Source organism: Blennius ocellaris, assembly GCF_963422515.1.
Source record: "Blennius ocellaris genome assembly, chromosome: 11".
Classification (NCBI taxonomy): Eukaryota; Metazoa; Chordata; class Actinopteri; order Blenniiformes; family Blenniidae; genus Blennius; species Blennius ocellaris.
In genome coordinates this window covers 19323231-19339961 of record NC_137660.1, presented here as the reverse complement: position 1 = coordinate 19339961, position 16731 = coordinate 19323231, and the positions used below count along the sequence as shown (strand labels likewise).

Genomic DNA, 16731 nt, shown 5'->3' with positions numbered 1-16731 from the left:
ATGAGCACGTGGAAGTGTTCCCAAAATTGCAATGGCAGTGTTTTGCTGACATCTACTGGTTTCAGTCTGTCCTTTCGTCTAAAAAAACAAAACAAAAAAAAGGAACTACAGTAAACAGGAAATGTTCATTCTGAGAAACCTTTTTTTTTTTTATTATTATTTTAAATTCATCGCACATATTTTTCCAAGTATTTTAAACTTTTTACTTGGTTCATTCTTTATAATTTTAACTCATGCTTCGTGAGAAAAAGCAGAACTATATCACAACACCAAGATGTCTTTTAGACTAGAGGTCATGAGCATCACCAAGTAAATTTTATGGGGCAGTGGTTAGGACTGAGTGAAACTGATTTGAGTCCAAGAAGTTTGCATGATTTTCTTTTACTGATAGTGTGTATTTGCTCTGTGATAAAATGGCCCATCATTCCTTCAGCTATTGTTAGCCCGGGATCAGGCTCACTGACCTGGGACCTTGACAAAAAAAAATTAAAAAATGCATGGAATACAAATACAAATAAAGATTTAATGTTATTTATTCTCCAGTATCAAGACGGTATCACGCACACATGCATTGTTCATTCACAATAAAATCAATTTCGAGAGATCAAATCACCTAAAATTCTTGCCTTTGGACTGAAGGAGTCCAGACTATCTAAAGAAATCTTATGCACACCGACAGAGAACATCTAAACTCCATACAAAAAGAACATGTATGGTTTCTTTGACAGATGCGAACTTAATCCTGAAAATCTCAGAGCAGCTAATACCACACTCCCAGTCCACATCTAAATAGAAATATGAAGTTTAGCAGTCAATGAAGCAAAGAAAAATATTTTCTCAGTATCAACTGTAGCACGCAGTTCTCTCAGAAAAAAACATGTCCATTTATTTTAAGTGTTTGTTTTTTTTTTCTACTTTATATCTTTGAATTTACTCCATTTGTGAAGCAAGTGCCGGCTTTAGTTCATAGCTTTAGTATTGGACAAGCTCAAATCAGCATGTGTCCCAAATATCTTGTCCCAGTGACTGAAGTGTGGAGCAAAGTTGGTGTTGGGTCTCTGATGGTGCACGTCATGTTTGCTGGGCCCTCCATAAATGTCAAACGGTATCAGGCGCGATGTGGACCAAGGAAAGTCATAGCCACAGTGGTCCTCAACGGAAACGTACACATGTACTACCATGAAGACCCATGTGGTGAGCAGATGGCATCGTAAGATCACAGGATTCAGGGTGGTCCAGAAGCCCACCGTGACGAGCTCCCACCCACCGAGACACTGGGTGGCGAGGGCGAAGGGGGACGAGTAATTGTGATGGATGGCGTGGAAGGTGACGTACAACCAGCGGATCCGGTGATGGAGCAGGTGCCAGATGTAATACTGGAAGTCAAAGAGCAACAGGTTGCTTATCACCCCGGCAATCAGCTCCAACAGGGATGGGGCCTGGTCCGGCAGGTCCACCGGGGGTCTCCATGCCCACTGGGCCACTGAGGCCGGGAGCACGAGAAACACGTGGTTGTACAAGGTGACGCCGGCACAGTGCAGCAGCGTAGAGGCTGTAGGCCGGCGGCTTGGTTGTATTTTGAATTGCTGCACCCATCCCCACCTGTCTCCCATGATGTCACACACCAGGAAAGGGATGCAGATGATAAAGTAGGAGGAAACCGTCAGCACAACAGGGAAGAGAGGAGATCTCAAGTAGTCCCTGTAGTTGAGTCTCAGGTTGTCCCATACTGGTTGCAGCAAGTTATCTTTCCCAAAGCTGTTTATCCAAGCGTGTGCCCTTGTGTCGGCAAGATCCATTCCTTAAGTAAAAACCACTACACTGATGTGAGGAAGGCAGTTGATTCAGCCAGAAAGAACAACATTAGTCCTGTGAGGGTGCGCTTGTGCCTCACTCTCAGTGTGGTGTCAAGTGACAGTGGAGCAAAAACAAATTATTCATTCACCGGGGTCACAGGTAGCATGTAGCCGGCCTCATGCCACATCAACCCCTTCTCCTGTGACGTTTTTTGTAATTCAATTCAACTTATTTAAATAGCGCCAAAAACAACATTGTGATGTTAAGGCACATATGCATATTTGACATGAGCAAGCATATAGGTAAGAGTAGAAAAATAAACTTGCTCTTACCAAGGAGAAACCTTTGCAGAGCAAATGCCCTACAGTCTGTATGAGTCTGTAAGAGGAAAAACGATGGAGAACTAGGGTCGACCTAATGTGTGCCATGCCTTTTGTTCTGGTGTCAGACTGAAAGGATTCAGCTCTCTGCAGATGTACTGTACTGTCTGTATGTTTTGTGCATCCCATACATTAACAATAAAGATTTTGTGGAAAACTTGGCTATTGTATGCAGATATATGAAAACGAAGGCGTCTAGACTACTGACAATTCAACAGTCAAGTCTCAAATGTGTATTTTTGGAGGAATGTTTTTCACTTTTTCTTAAGTATGGTGTCATTTTTACGTCCGCCAAGGACACATGAACATCATTACTGTATTGTCTGTCTGTATGTCTTTTCGCAAGATTGCATCAAAACCATAGATTTTGTCGGAATTCACCTAATACATTTTTTTCGGAGTCCAGGTCAACCTTTGGCGGACGTCATAAAACTCTGATTGCTCGTTTGTTTGACAAATTTACTTTGAATCCTTTAAGTGTATTTGTAGGTCAAACAAGTTTTTGTTGTGTGTGTGTGTGTGCGTGTGTGTGTGTGCGCGCGCGTGCGCGCGTGTGTTTGTTTTTGCCATCCAACGCATTTCACCCTCCCAAACTCTAGAGGACGACAGACCTTCATAGCTGAGGATCTTTTTTTAAACGGCTTGTGACCAAACTCTTTATAACCCTCACACAGTGCAGTGTTCTCTTGTCCACGTTATGAATATATTTGTGATCCTCAAACACCAGAAACCGCTGGTCGCATGTAATTCGTAATATTCCTGCGCAGTGTGAGCTGACAGAAAGTGAAGTCGTTCTCAAACGATCTTTATAAGCTTTAAAAAAGCAGGTCCAAAGCTTCAGGAGGAGGTTTGTGATTATCTGAGGTAATTCTATGTTTCTATTTCAACTGGAAATGACAAGCGCAGTGTTAGAAACATAGATTCGTAACAGCCCGTGAAGTTTAGCTGTCTTAGCTTAGAAGGCCACTATATTACTGTTATTGTGAAATTTGCCAGGATCAGATCGAGGTATTTACAAATATGGTTTGGTAGTTTAACCCAACTTATTTCAACTATGTGTCGTAATAAATCGTGATCAGGTTCCTCATGCTAACTTAAAGTGAGCATATATTGTTAAATGTATGTTATTGGGACTAAAAAGTATAAATAGTAAAACTCTAGGTTTGAAATAGGTGGCCTCACATTTAAATGTCTAAAATATATGACCGTTTACCAGGTTTAATGAAATGTTCAAAATGCCTTTTCACATGGCATGACAGATACAATGTCATCATGAAATGTATTAAGTTCTCTTTGGAATTTTTACTATTTAATTATTAGTTAGCACCGTTGTGTTTCTAGTGGCGGTTTAAAAAAAAAAATCCAGCTTTCCTTTGGTCAAAATGTAACTAAAGGCAGAGTCAATTAAAGTTGTTCTGGTCACAATGACTTGGCAGGTTTCTGGATTGATGATTTGCAAACACATGACTTGCGAAATGAACTGCATTTTCTGTTGGTGCTGCTGTCTATACTAAAATGGTATTTTTAAGCAAAAATAATTTATTATAGGTGACCACACCAGTGTCTCTCCTGACACGCCCCCCTGTAAACATGCCGACTCCAAAGGTCTTTAATGGAAAAGTTGACTCACTGTTGTTTCACAAGCAGGAATTCAATATATTATGCTATTTTCCAAGATTTGTTCTGCTTTAATATAAAATGGCGTATGAGTTGTCTTCTTGAAGCCACTACAAACTAATAGCTAAAACTCTGATTATGAAAATCTGTCTTTTGTTGAAGTGCTCACAACCAATATGTGAAGAAATGACCCTTTAAACACCAACCTTTGGGTGGCCGTTGATCGTAAGAATTGTTTTTATTGTGGCCTCTGGGTAGAAATAGAAAAAGTAAGACATCTGATCTCATGAAATATTGGATTAGAATTATAAAAAAGGCAAAGAGGCTTTACTTTTTTTTTAGTTTTGTGTAATAAATCAAACTTTCTTGAAATTTCATCATTTGAGTTAGATCCTTCAAATAATAACATTTTCTATAGTTTAAACAAAAAGAAAAAAAGATGCAACATTAAATACCTCCCTAAAGTTATGTTTTGCCTTTCTTCATTCAGGTGTTGATAACATGGAGAATGGCGGTGGCGAGAAGACTGAAGAACTTGAATCCAAGCCTGCTCCGAGTGCACAACCGCTCTGCCGTTTCTTCTCTCAAGGACGCCGCTGCAATTTCGGGGAGAGATGTAAATTCCTACACGTGAGAGGTGATGGCATGAGCCATGAAAAGAAAGCTGTCCGGGCAAATAACCGGACTGAGGCCACACCTACAACCTCACCTGGTGGAGAAGTAGGCCATGGGCTGCCTCCTCTACATAAAGCCGTTGTTGTGCCAGCCGTTTCACGCCGACCCTGTCGCTATTTTGTCTCGGGCCACTGCACCATGGAGGACAGATGTCGATTCTGGCATCCACCGCAGCTCCCCTCGGTGGATGATCAACCTGTTCCTGTTCGTCGTACCAGGTCTGCGCAAAAGAGTACACCAGTGTCTCGCCCCACCACATTTCAGGACGTGAAGCTTTGTGACATGACGGACGACGTCGCCAAACAGCTTCGAGAAACGGAGATCCAGCAGCTGAAGAAACGTTTCCCCAACGATCAGCTGATTATTCAAGAAAGAAGTGATGGCAAAGTCACTTACTACCGAGTGACTGTAGAGGCTACTGATCCAGACTGGGTAAACACCTTTTTTTTTCTTGTGCCGAGTGTTTAAAGCAAAAAAAAAAAGAAGTCACATGTCATTTCTTTAATGCAGCTCGGTTTGGATTTAAGGCGGATCAACACGTCACTTAGAATAATTATTATAACAATTCATACAAGACCATGATAGTGTGATTACCAATTAGGGCAGGATTTCAATCTGTGAAGTTGAATCACTGAGGAGGAGACTGAAATGAGGCAAAATTATTTTAAAGCATTTAAAGTCTGACTCTTTTGGAACAAGTCACCCTGTGTAGAATAAACCTCAGACAAAAGTTCCACTGAATTTCTATGAAGTCACTCGGCATGGCAGCCAATATTTCAACTGGTTGACCAAGAACCATTTTTCTAATACTTTTTGTGCTTTGGTTCATGGGGAGGTGACGGAGACACGGACAGTTACTTTTCACGATAAACTAACTTTGCATTTTAACTTTCAGCCTTTTGATCTGAAAGAAATCGATATCATGATGAGCTTTCCGGACAATTACCCCCAAGAGGTAAAGACTTCCCTTATTACTGTGGTTTTCTTCATAGACATAAAATAAACGACTGACATGAAAAAAAAAACCCAACTTCTCACAGATTTTTACATTGGATGTCCCACTGGATCAGGACATACCACCAGTCATGGCAAGGTAGCATCTTTACTTTCGTTAATATATAATCCTTTATTTCAGTGGCAATTAAAAGCAATATGCTGTTTCCATAAATCTTTGACCACGTAGGCATGTGCAGCAATCATCACTGGAGTGGCTCCAGGCCAAGCACGCAACCAACCAGCTTATGGGAAAGGTGGAGCTGCTTTTTCGACCTTTTCTTCGCTGGCTTGATCGCAGCTTGGAGAGACTGTTCACTGAAGGAGCCAGGCAGGTAAGGCTGAACCCATGTGACCAGCCATTGATAGCAAGTTGGGATTGTGTGTTTGACATTTACTGGTGTTGAGATATAGTTTTTTGTTGTTGTTGTTGTTGTTTTTTCAATCAGTTGAAAAAGGACATTGACTTGGAGAAAGCTGGACTGCAGTTTATTACATATCAGGAGCTCCAGTCGACAGCGTGTGAAAAGTCCGAGCCTGCTTCAGACACGGCCGCTGCGAACACAGATAAAGATGCTTGTGATGCAAGAGAGACGGACCATCCAGATGATGAGATGCCGGTGGAAGGAGAGGAACAGCAGGAGGGCGACGAGTGCGATGAAGGGCAGCTGCAGGAGGAAGCGAGTCGCCTGGTGGAGAACATCAAGATTAGGGATCCTCGCAGAGGCACCGAGGTGAAGCTGCTGGGTCTGAGGCTGGGGGAGAACACTGCCACTGTGGTCGCCCATCAGATTACTGTCTGTCTTCAGTGCAGTAGGTGAGGAAAATATCCAAAAAATAAAGATTAAGTGATTCGTCGTCAAAGTGAAAGAAATGTCCCTCATCGGTGTGTGCGACCTTGTATTGTGTGTGTGTGTGTGTCGTTTTTCAGGTGCAAGGTGACTGCAGACCTGACGCTCAATGGCAGGACACCCTGTGCAGCTCAGTGTGAGAATTGTAGTGGGAGTATAAATGCAGCATTCAGGCCATGCATGCTCCATCATTACAGCGATGTTCTGGGTTACTTGGACCTCCACAACGCCACGCCGACTGACCTCGTACTTCAGGACTGTGAACTCGGTGTGGGGTGCCTCAGCTGCTCGCTGGATGGCCCTGTGCAGGTAGCGAAACCCCCCCCCCCCCCCATCCTACAGCAGCGCTGGGTGGTGAACCCTGATTTGATCTAAAACTATTCCATTTGTGTTGCTTTTCAGAATATCTTCTATGGAAAAACCAAGGAGTTCAATTGCGAGCACTGCCACAGCAAACTCAGCATCTTGGCCGAGAGCACAAGATTCCAGTTTATCCAGCCTCACACCAGCAAAACAGGTCAGGGCTCACCTACATTTGCTATGAAAGGGATTAGTAATAGTCTAATACTGTATCTCGCAACACCCAGCTGACATAGTTGGCTTTCCGACCAATCTTATATAATTGAATAACTACCTTCCAATGGGTTATTTGATTGAATTGCGTCAGCCGTGCATTAATCTCCATGTTTGATGTTGTTGCTCCATTGTTGGGTAAATGTGTGGGTGAATGTGATTGACAGTGTAAAGCGCTTTGTGACTGCTCAAGCAGTTGAAAAGCGCCATGTAAGTGAAATCCATTTTCCATTTGGTGTGTGTGTGTGTTTATATTTGTGGATCGATGTGAACGCATATTGTATATACAGGAACATATACAGTAGAAATTTTAGAATGTAGTTCAAACAGTGAAAGCTGAGTATGTTTTGATGGTATTGAATGAAACTGAAATTATTAAACCTTTTTTTTCAAATTTCTTAAATCTTATGGAAATACATTATCTTAAACATCACAAGGTCAAATGCTCTTGTTATTGTTTTAACAGGAGGCCATTAATTATCTCAATTAAAATGTAAAAATAAAATGTTGTTTTAAGTGTTAAAAAAAAGATAAATAAAGATGAAACTGAAATGCACAATGTAGTATCCCAGTTAATATATGGATATAAATTAACCTGAAAAGCAAATTTAGAGTGACGTTTTTCTTTTTTTTTTTGCAGGTCCAATCAGTATTAATTACAAGACAGTCAGAGATCCCGCTGTGCAAAAGGGAAAGCCACTGCCTGAAAAAGGAACATGCAAACATTACAAACAGAGCCATCGCTGGCTGAGGTACCGGCTTCACTGTGACCCGTGAAACGTGTGCGAATCAAATTCAGGATTTAATGGCGGCTCTGTACCTTTGCTGTCAGGTTTCCGTGCTGTGGCCGGGCTTACCCCTGTGACGTGTGCCATGACGAGAACCAGGACCACCCCATGGAGCTCGCCTCAAGGATGATTTGTGGCTTCTGCGCCAAAGAACAGGTGAGTTAGAGATCTGCACTTTATTTACATATAAGGCAGTTCACTGAACCACCCCAGCCAACATTTTAAAAAAAAGCAAAGAACACATAAATAAATCCAATAAATAACTTCCAAAGCAACCATGATTTTTCTTAATAAAAAAGAATAAATAAATATCATTGTAAAAAATTTGATTTATGTGTATTAAAAATAATCATTTTATAGTCGGAGGAGCTCCTCAAATATTTTAATGTTTTTTTTTTTCTCCAAGAGGTAGTTCAAAGAAAGAACAAATAGGAGCTTTTGAATGTTTTTTTTGTTTGTGATCCTTAACATCCTCTGTGTTGCAGCCATACGGCAACACAAAACCTTGCATCAGCTGTGGGAGCATGATGACAAGAGGAGCGCGCTCCACTCACTGGGAGGGAGGCCTGGGATGTAGAAACCGAGTGAAAATGTCCAGGTACAGCTCCATAATGACGTCAGCTCAACATGTCCCCCACTTCAATTGCTGCTATTTTAGCAGTAGAAACATTTCTGAATGTTTTGTGTTGATATGCCTTTTTTATTTTTTTTTTATTTTTTTATTGTTTGTTATTTTCTCGACAGAAATGATCGGCAGAAGTACAGCAACTCCAACAAAACGATTTCCAGGAAAGCAGCCAGCGACAAGAAGTAGTTTGGAGCCTTACTGCATGAATAATGAACAATTATTTCAATGAAATAATCTATTTGCTGAATAAATCATTTTTATGACCATTGAGTGTGATGACAGTTTTTGATATTATAGAAGTGAGTTTTGTTTTGTTTTGTTTTTTTACAAACTACCATTTGGTTGATTTTCATATTGGGTCCAACTGTTCAAGCCCTTCCAAAGCAATAGAGAAAATGCATGCAGGTTATTTGATCACATTACACAGTTGGCACCCAGCCAGCTTGTTGAGCTCTGGCTCTAATAGCATATACAGTATAGATGGGAGGTAGATGTTGCCCAAGATCAGTTTTTCCTGACCGTTTTTCCCCTCCCTGGAAAGTTTTCAGTTTGCATCTGCCCCCTAAAGTCCTGATTATGCACTTTATATAATCGCATTCACACAAACTCTCATAATTGTCGAGGAAAAAACACTAATAGTATAGTTTTTATCATTGGAACTGGGTGGAAAAAAAATGTGAAGCAGATTTTGTTAAAGGAAGCATCAAATCCATAAAATAGATTTGGACAACCATCAGTTCTATTTACCGTACTTGTCTTCCCAAGCCAGTGTTTTCCATCGTGATTGAACTACTCCTGAGGTATTGCTCTTGCGTTGGTGCCAGCTCCTCTATAATTCCCAAATACTTCCTGACTGTGCACAAATCTGAGAAACTGGGTTGTGTCCCAGACATCACAGCTTTCGTCTAGAGCTGGTGCAACAGTACCAAAATATTTGTGCAAACAGCATTTGGACTGATTTCTCCGAGCTTTATTGATACAACTTTACACACTGGATTATTTGATTCATCCATCATTCAGTCACTTGACAGGACCCCTGGGCAGATAATGACACATTGAATGAGGTCCGTGTCTCAAACTAAGATTGGGAAGCAGAAATATTTGGGGCATTGAAGATTATTCAAACAAACAAACAAAAAATGTGTGTCCTCCTTTCTTGTCTTGACTGAAAAACGAACTTTTCAGCAGTTTGAAAAAGTTTTGTGTTTTGTTCCGTCTGACACATGTTCGTCTTTTCTTAATCTGCTTGTAAGGTGTGAAACTCCTGAAAACCTAAGCCTAAGTCTGTTTCACTGAGAACAAAGCTCCTTCACTGGAAATCCACTATATAAGGCAGAAGTTTGCTTGGATCAGCAGCAGCCTTCAACGAATTCAGCAGAGATGATGAACATCACAGATCTAATGCTGAACCTCCTGCCCTCCAGGACCTCAGACCGTCTCCTGCAGCCTTTGTGGGATTACCTGCTTTTTCACCACCGGGCTCTTGTGTCGTCTCCATTTTTTCCTGTTTTAGTGGCCTTTTCCAGCTACTTCCTCTTCAGTATTCCTTTTACTGTACTAGACCTCCTGGGGGAAAGGGTGCCACAGTTCCACCAGTACAAGATCCAGCCAGACAGGAAGCCAACAGTGGAAATGATGATCAGGAGCTGCCGGACAGCTTTGTACAACCACATCTTCTTTGTTCTACCCTCTGTAATACTCAGTATGTTCATTCTGCCTCCACCCATAATGCCACAGGATGCTCCCACTGTGTCGGAGGTATTTATTGATGGACTTGCTGTACTGCTCCTCTTTGACACTCAGTATTATTTCTGGCACTTTGTGCATCATAAGCATCAGCAGCTGTACCGCTGGATCCACGCAGTCCACCATGAATACAGCGCACCTTTCTCGTGGTCGACTGAGCAGCTCAGCATCCCCGAGCTGATGACCGTGGGCTTATGGAGCAACCAGGACCCTCTTCTTTTGAAGGTTCACCCACTGACCACATGGTTCATCACAGCCTTCAGTATCTGGATGTCTGTTGAGGACCACATAGGCTACGACTTTCCCTGGACCCTAAACCACCTGGTGCCTCTTGGTCTGCTGGGAGGTGCGCCGGCACATGACATGCACCATCAGAAGCCAAGCAGCAACTATGCACCTTTCTTCAGCCACTGGGACAGAATCTTTGGCACTGCCTTGCCTTTGAAGAAGAAAACTGTAAAAACACAGTTAAAAGCAGTTTTGTAAAATTTGTACCGTATATTGTTCACAATTCTCTCTACACTGTCCCATTATTGTCGCTTGTAAAGTTCATTACTTTTGTAATAATTGTTGATTGCATTGCACTTGCCGTTTTCATAGCATGTTTTTTCATATTGAGACTTATATTTTATGTCTTGTCATTCAATAAAAGCACCATCATTGCAAGTAATCTGATACTTCTCTTCATGTCTGTCGAACGACCAATAGACTGAAACGCTTGCCTTATTGACTTAAATAAACTCACTAAAAACGGTGGGTCAGTTGTTGGCTTGAAGCTTGTCGCTCTGGAGGCGGTGGCCGAGAACAGAATGTTGGTAAAGTTGCTGACAATTGTGGACAGTGTCTGCCGCCCCCAACATCAAACACCGGACAACCTCAAGACCAACTTCAGCCACACATTCATCCAGCTTCACTCAGGAAGTCTGTCCTGCCTGGTGCCATAAATCAGACTTTAGACTTCTTCTACCTCTTTCCCACTGAACCATAATAATCTCTGCCTTCCAATCCCAACACTGCAAAACATGCACAAGCCATGTTATGTATATGATTATATAATATGTGCAAATATATCTACAAATGCATAGTATTTCGTTTGAACTTTTACAATTTTACATGAACCCTAGTTACAGTTTTAACTTGCTTTTATTGTGCTATATTTATAAATGTGAATTGTATTCGGTACCTGGTTGCAGTTTGGTTTGTTTATTTAGTGCATGTTAATGTAGTATGAGTTTTCAAAAGGCTGCTGTAAATAAGCTGGATTTAGCACAAGGCTCATTTCCATCAGTTGTCCCACACATACAAACATACAGGGTTACAGAATATCAGAACAATAAAAACAAATAGTAAAACAAAGACAATGCTAATTGATGAAGGTAGAGTATTGCAGTTTGAGTAAACTGTAATAGATAAGGCACTCTGTGCCAAAGGGAAATTTCAATGTTTTACTTCACAATCCCCCTGATGGATGACCTTGTATTAGTGATACCATTTCTATTTTTAATTAAAAAAAACCCAGGGGCAATGCAGCCATCGCATGCACAGACTCACATATCAAGCAGGCACTTTGAAATGATTTGAAATTCTCAAAGTTGTGGAGTCAATATTTCTTTAAGAGCACAGAATGATGGCTTTTTGCGATGCCTTAATTCTATCTATCTATCTATCTATCTATCCATCCATCCATACATCATGTGGTAAAAAAGACCCTAAGACCATTATGTAAAAGCTTATGAAAGGTTACATAAGCCCTCATATGGAGAGAATGGTATGTTCCTTTGGCACTGAAACATCCTAGAAGGAGCAGTAATTAGCTACAGTGTAGGAAAAACAAATACAAACTCCTGTTAACAACAACCACCTCTTTTTGCTGCTCTGGCAATCTTCTTATGAACGCAAAACTATTGAAAGAGCTTTACTCAGCAACACTTTTTGCTTAGAAATTCCTCAAAGTAACAAGGAGCTCCTGAACAACTACAGTACTGCTTGCTGAGCTTGCTACACAGACGCCAAGCAAAGCACAGGTGGAATTAGGGTCATTTGAGCATGTTCAATACTGATGGATAAAAGTGACACTGAAAATTATGCTCAATTAAAAATTACAACGTCGGCAAAAGGGAAGTCAATGTGGAAGTGGCGAGCACAAGAGGCTCACTGCAAGTGGCTTCGGGAACAAATCCAATCCGGGGCTTTTCTGGAGTTCGTGCCCGCATGGATTTTCTCCAGGAACTCTTGCTTCATCCTACAACCCAAAATCCATGCTTGTTAGAATACTTATGTGATGGACTCGTGCTTTTCATACCATTTCATTGGTTTCATCTCCCCTCAGGGCCCAAGCTTGTATAAAGATGGATGAATACAGATGAATGAATGAAGATGCAACCAATATTTGAAGAACCAACCTTTTGATTGAGCTCCATTGACATAAAAACATCACAATTAGAAATCTTTGTGTATATTTATTTGTTCCAGATTAAAACGAAAACAAGAGATCTCTATGAAATGTCAGTGAAGACTTTTATTCAAATACTGCACAAACATGTTGGCAATCTGTCCCGTGTTTTCCGTTGGGTGCAACTTGGAGTAGCTGATGAATTGACGCCGGAATTTTCGCAACTCCGCCATGTTGATGCTTCTGGTGAGCTCGATGTTTAACACCAGGTTAAGGTAAATCCTTCTCCTATTCAACAAACCCGCTTTAGTCAGAGGTAGGTACAATTTTTTAAAAGCAAAAGTATTTAAAGGTCACAGTACCACGTTTCAACCTTTGGTGAGGAGACGACAACAAAGAGCCATGAGGTACTGACTGTTATTGACGTCATTTCAAACTCCAATTATGGTCCAGGTAATTAAAGATTGAGCGGCACAGAGCCTAATGTGCTTTCAAATAACAGTTTGCTCACGTCGACACGTTCAAAGGAGAAAATGAAAGTGGTGGTTCTGAGACGGCACGACACTGCTACCTATAAACATCCACTCATCTGTCCTTTCCGTTTTTTTTCTCAATCATCTCACAGCATGCTTTTACAGGCGAGACCTTTCATGCTACTTGGTCGCTGTTTTTTTTTTTCATTTGAGCTTTTTGATGGTCTTTTACACCGAGCGCTTTGCCTCCCACGGGTGAGGAAATGTTACTTGGTGAAACGGACGTCCAGAAAGTCATTACCGCTCACATACACACACATTGTGATATGGTATTGACGCCAAACTACTAAAAGATGTGAAAAGATTAATCAAAGCATTATAGCAGTAATAAATGTGAAGGGCCGTACATCCAGCAGTAAAAAAGGATATCTTCTCTGTAGCTCCAGGAAATGAGATCAGATCCCCGGGAACACTCGTCTTCTGTGCATTAAATATTGCCTGAAAAGATTTGACAATATTTTTCTGTCAGATTACAGAAAGAACAACTTCTTAGGCGAACGGTCATCAAAGTAATAATTAACATACAAATAGTGAGGCATAAATGCATAACATAACATTCATAACAACAATAAATACTAAAAACATTAATTGTCCATGAACATACGTCAGTGTAAAGTCAAAAAGTGACCCCTTAAGAAATGTGTGTACTCGATAGCAAAGACGAAGGGTGATTTCTTATTGTGTAGCAGCCTTGGCACATCACAATGACACACACAGGTAGTTAAAACACTCACTTGCCTGCCTATTGACTTCGTTTATTGCTTTTTGAAGGCTAATTACTGGAAACCAGTAAGTTACTTTTGTGCTTCATTGATTTCTTACTTGCGTCACATTCATGGGACATGCGTGGTAGATTTGGCAGGCTCTTTGATAATAAAAACCTGCGTACGAAGTAATGGTTTAACATTATTGTCAATATTAAATCGATGGAATGAGAAATAAAATTCTGAGTATTGACCAAAAAAAAAAGACACCGTCAATAACAGGGTTTAATCGCCTTAAACAAGTGCCTCTGTTGAGTGGAAGATATCGTCATTTATGGATCATCAGGAATGTTCACATCATTAAGTGCCAATTTAAACTTATCAAGGTGCGAGAGCTCTGCGGTCATTTGCATGACTCAAAGCTCCATTTCCATGCAGATTAATTGAAAGTATTGACCGAGAAACTTCCAGTGAGCAATAAATGCCCGTTACCTTTGTTTTGACGGAAGGGAATCAAGTCAAATCTTCACACTGCTGAACAACACGTCTTTAACATTTGACATCTCGACCGTTTCATTTTGATTTTTGTATATTTATCTCCTGGGTCATCTTGGAAAAGGAAATATCTTAAGAGATAAATTATATTTCAGCTTGTTTTTAAAGGCACATTTAAGATCTAGCCCCGCACTCATTGTGCCATTATTGTACTTTAATTCCGTTACCGTGTCTACATTGTTCCTATTGTGCCGACTTCTCTTATTATCTGCTTGCGACCTTTTGACTGTTAAAGAGCGTGACTGCGTGATTGTGAAGCAGGATGAAAAATGGCTGCAAGATGAAAGTAAGGACTGGAATTAACTCCTGGTTAAAAATAAATATGGCCTAATTGGGAAATAAGATGGGTGGATTAAAAATAGATATATTAGAGATAGGGAATAGGGATTTACAATGACATGAAATTAAAAAAAGATATGCAGACGCACCATTAACACATCCTGTGTGATCTTGTCCAGCTCGTACAAGTAGTTTGAAGAGGACAATGGTTGCTGTAAAAAAAGAAAAATCATTCTTAAATTGATATCATGACAATTTATTATGCTATTATGACAAGGATTGCATGATACAACAAACATCAATGACTTACACTCTGAGTGGACTGGTTTGGTGGGGGTGCTTTTCTTTTGAGAAGTGCATCAGAAATCTCCTGAAAGGGAAGCGTGTCATCTTTCAGGATGGTGAAAAGTGGGCTGTCCCATCGGTTTCTGGAGTCCGGCGCTTCAAATCTCTGAACTAATGCATCAAGCCTTTAAAACACAACACAGACCAAAATGTCAATGTCATACAATAAGTTGTGTCTGTGGCGCAGAGGCTTTTTACTCACATGTCCTGGTTGTACTGCTCAGCAGCGTCTCTGTCGGTGTTCCATGACGAGCTCTGTTCATGTGACGTCAAGCAGTATACCTTCATAAAAAATAAATAAATAGCAAGACCTTTAAGTTTGATTTGTGAGTATAAGATGAGAAAGCCTCTAAATGTAAGTGAATTCTTCAGTGCTCTCACCAGGCAGTGTGGTGTCTGAGCGTGCTTGATGAGGCAGAACAGTTCATAGCGATAACCTGTAACATATCTCAGTGTTGAACAGAAATCCCAATATTTGACCGAGACTCATCATCATTTCACCAAATGCAAGACACTCCTTTAAGATTTACCTTTAATATAATTTAAAGAGTCCAAAAGAACAATGTCCTCCTTGTTGACCTTCCTAAAAGAAGAAATTAATTGGTATGACAAAGGTTTTTGAAAGTACTGCTGTATCAGTGTGAAGTGCAACACTGAGACAGACATGAACAATCACCTTTCCACTTCAGCTTTCAGAGATGCTCTGACATTTTTCTCCTTTTGAGAATCTGAAACAAACACATCAAGAAGTGCATGATTACTTTCTGTAAACCTGTTTCACATTAGACTTAATGGAGACTGTGATGCTGGGAAATACTCATTTGCTCTCCTTTGTTGTGGGTTATTATTTCGTGTAAACATATCTGTTTTATGGGAGAACTGAACTGGATCATTGACGTTAGAGGAATTCCTCAAAATGATGCAGAGTTGTGTGAGGAGTGTGCGAACTTAAGTGCAGATTTAATGGGAGACTTTGTATATTCTTATGCCAAACATGTATTTAGGTTGACACACCGTGGACAAACATAAATATACCGTCACCTGCTGCCATCACTTCCTCCAGTTTAATTACCACAGCTCAAGGAAGCCAATACAGTGGCATTAACAGTCATTAGCGACACTATTTCAAAAAGTAAAACAACTTGCCTGAGTAAACTGTGTTTCTCTCAACACCCAACCCGCCATCTCCGACAATGTGAACCTTCCGTTGGCCGCTGTTTTCAAAATACCCCTTAAGTTCTTCTGCCCTTTGTGTTTTACCACTACAGGGGTAGCCACACATCACTATTAATGGCATAACTGTCGATTTTTAAAAACCCTGATCTCTAAAAACACACACAACCCACGACGACTCCTATGCCGGAAGCTGTAAGCGGTGTGTTTTCTTCTTTCTTTGCACACAGCTTGCCCTCAGCGTGACGGTGCAACACTGCCACCTAGAGGTAGAAGTTTGGAGAGCAGCTGTCTTTCCCACTAATCAACATGAAACTGAAGACTTTTTACTTACTGAAAAACATTTCGTTTTTTAAATGTATTTCAACAAATTTCAGAAAGCCTTTAAACTTTTTTTTTTAATTCAATATTCATTGATTTTACTCATGAATAGAACTACCTCATAAAACTGCAAACATTCTGATACAAATTGATGCAGAGAAAATATTTAAATACCTTTATGAGTATATTTATGCTTCATGTAGCTGGAGTTAGTTGCCAAATAATCTTAACATTTTCTAAACATTTACCAGAATGTGTTCTTTAGTCCTTGAGTAGAGGTCAGTTTTTTTCTATCAAATAGGTTTCTTGTTTTGGGTGATTTTGCAGGTATATCACAGGGAAGGTGTTCAGAATTATTTATCCTAAAATAGTTTTTATAAT

At 40.5% G+C, this 16731-nt stretch overlaps 4 protein-coding genes across 4 annotated transcripts; 2 read left to right on the top strand and 2 right to left on the bottom strand.

Moving 5' to 3' along the window:
• Nucleotides 1–959: 959 nt before the first annotated feature.
• On the bottom strand, nt 960–1799 carry ch25hl1.2 (cholesterol 25-hydroxylase like 1, tandem duplicate 2; the record flags this gene model as incomplete). The annotated part of the gene is made up of 1 exon (XM_080504734.1): nt 960–1799. One exon carries the CDS (start codon nt 1797–1799, stop codon nt 960–962), a length of 840 nt encoding a protein of 279 aa, XP_080360860.1.
• A 1104-nt stretch (nt 1800–2903) lies between these two features.
• LOC308136035 (uncharacterized protein) lies at nt 2904–8550 on the top strand. The gene is made up of 12 exons (XM_080504231.1): nt 2904–3041; nt 4285–4901; nt 5365–5424; nt 5510–5562; nt 5653–5797; nt 5912–6279; nt 6394–6622; nt 6716–6830; nt 7527–7638; nt 7719–7830; nt 8160–8272; nt 8419–8550. The coding sequence occupies exons 2-12, from the start codon at nt 4296–4298 to the stop codon at nt 8486–8488; spliced, it is 1983 nt and encodes a 660-aa protein (XP_080360357.1). The 5' UTR covers nt 2904–3041; nt 4285–4295; the 3' UTR covers nt 8489–8550.
• Nucleotides 8551–9682: 1132 nt separating this feature from the next.
• On the top strand, nt 9683–10534 carry ch25hl1.1 (cholesterol 25-hydroxylase like 1, tandem duplicate 1; the record flags this gene model as incomplete). Its single annotated transcript, XM_080504733.1, has 1 exon — nt 9683–10534. One exon carries the CDS (start codon nt 9683–9685, stop codon nt 10532–10534), a length of 852 nt encoding a protein of 283 aa, XP_080360859.1.
• A 2019-nt stretch (nt 10535–12553) lies between these two features.
• On the bottom strand, nt 12554–16202 carry kti12 (KTI12 chromatin associated homolog; the record flags this gene model as incomplete). The annotated part of the gene is made up of 9 exons (XM_080504964.1): nt 16003–16202; nt 15533–15584; nt 15387–15439; nt 15238–15293; nt 15059–15138; nt 14822–14981; nt 14661–14723; nt 13343–13411; nt 12554–12697 (listed from the first exon to the last, which is right to left on the bottom strand). The coding sequence occupies exons 1-9, from the start codon at nt 16151–16153 to the stop codon at nt 12554–12556; spliced, it is 828 nt and encodes a 275-aa protein (XP_080361090.1). The 5' UTR covers nt 16154–16202.
• Between the last annotated feature and the right edge of the window lie 529 nt (nt 16203–16731).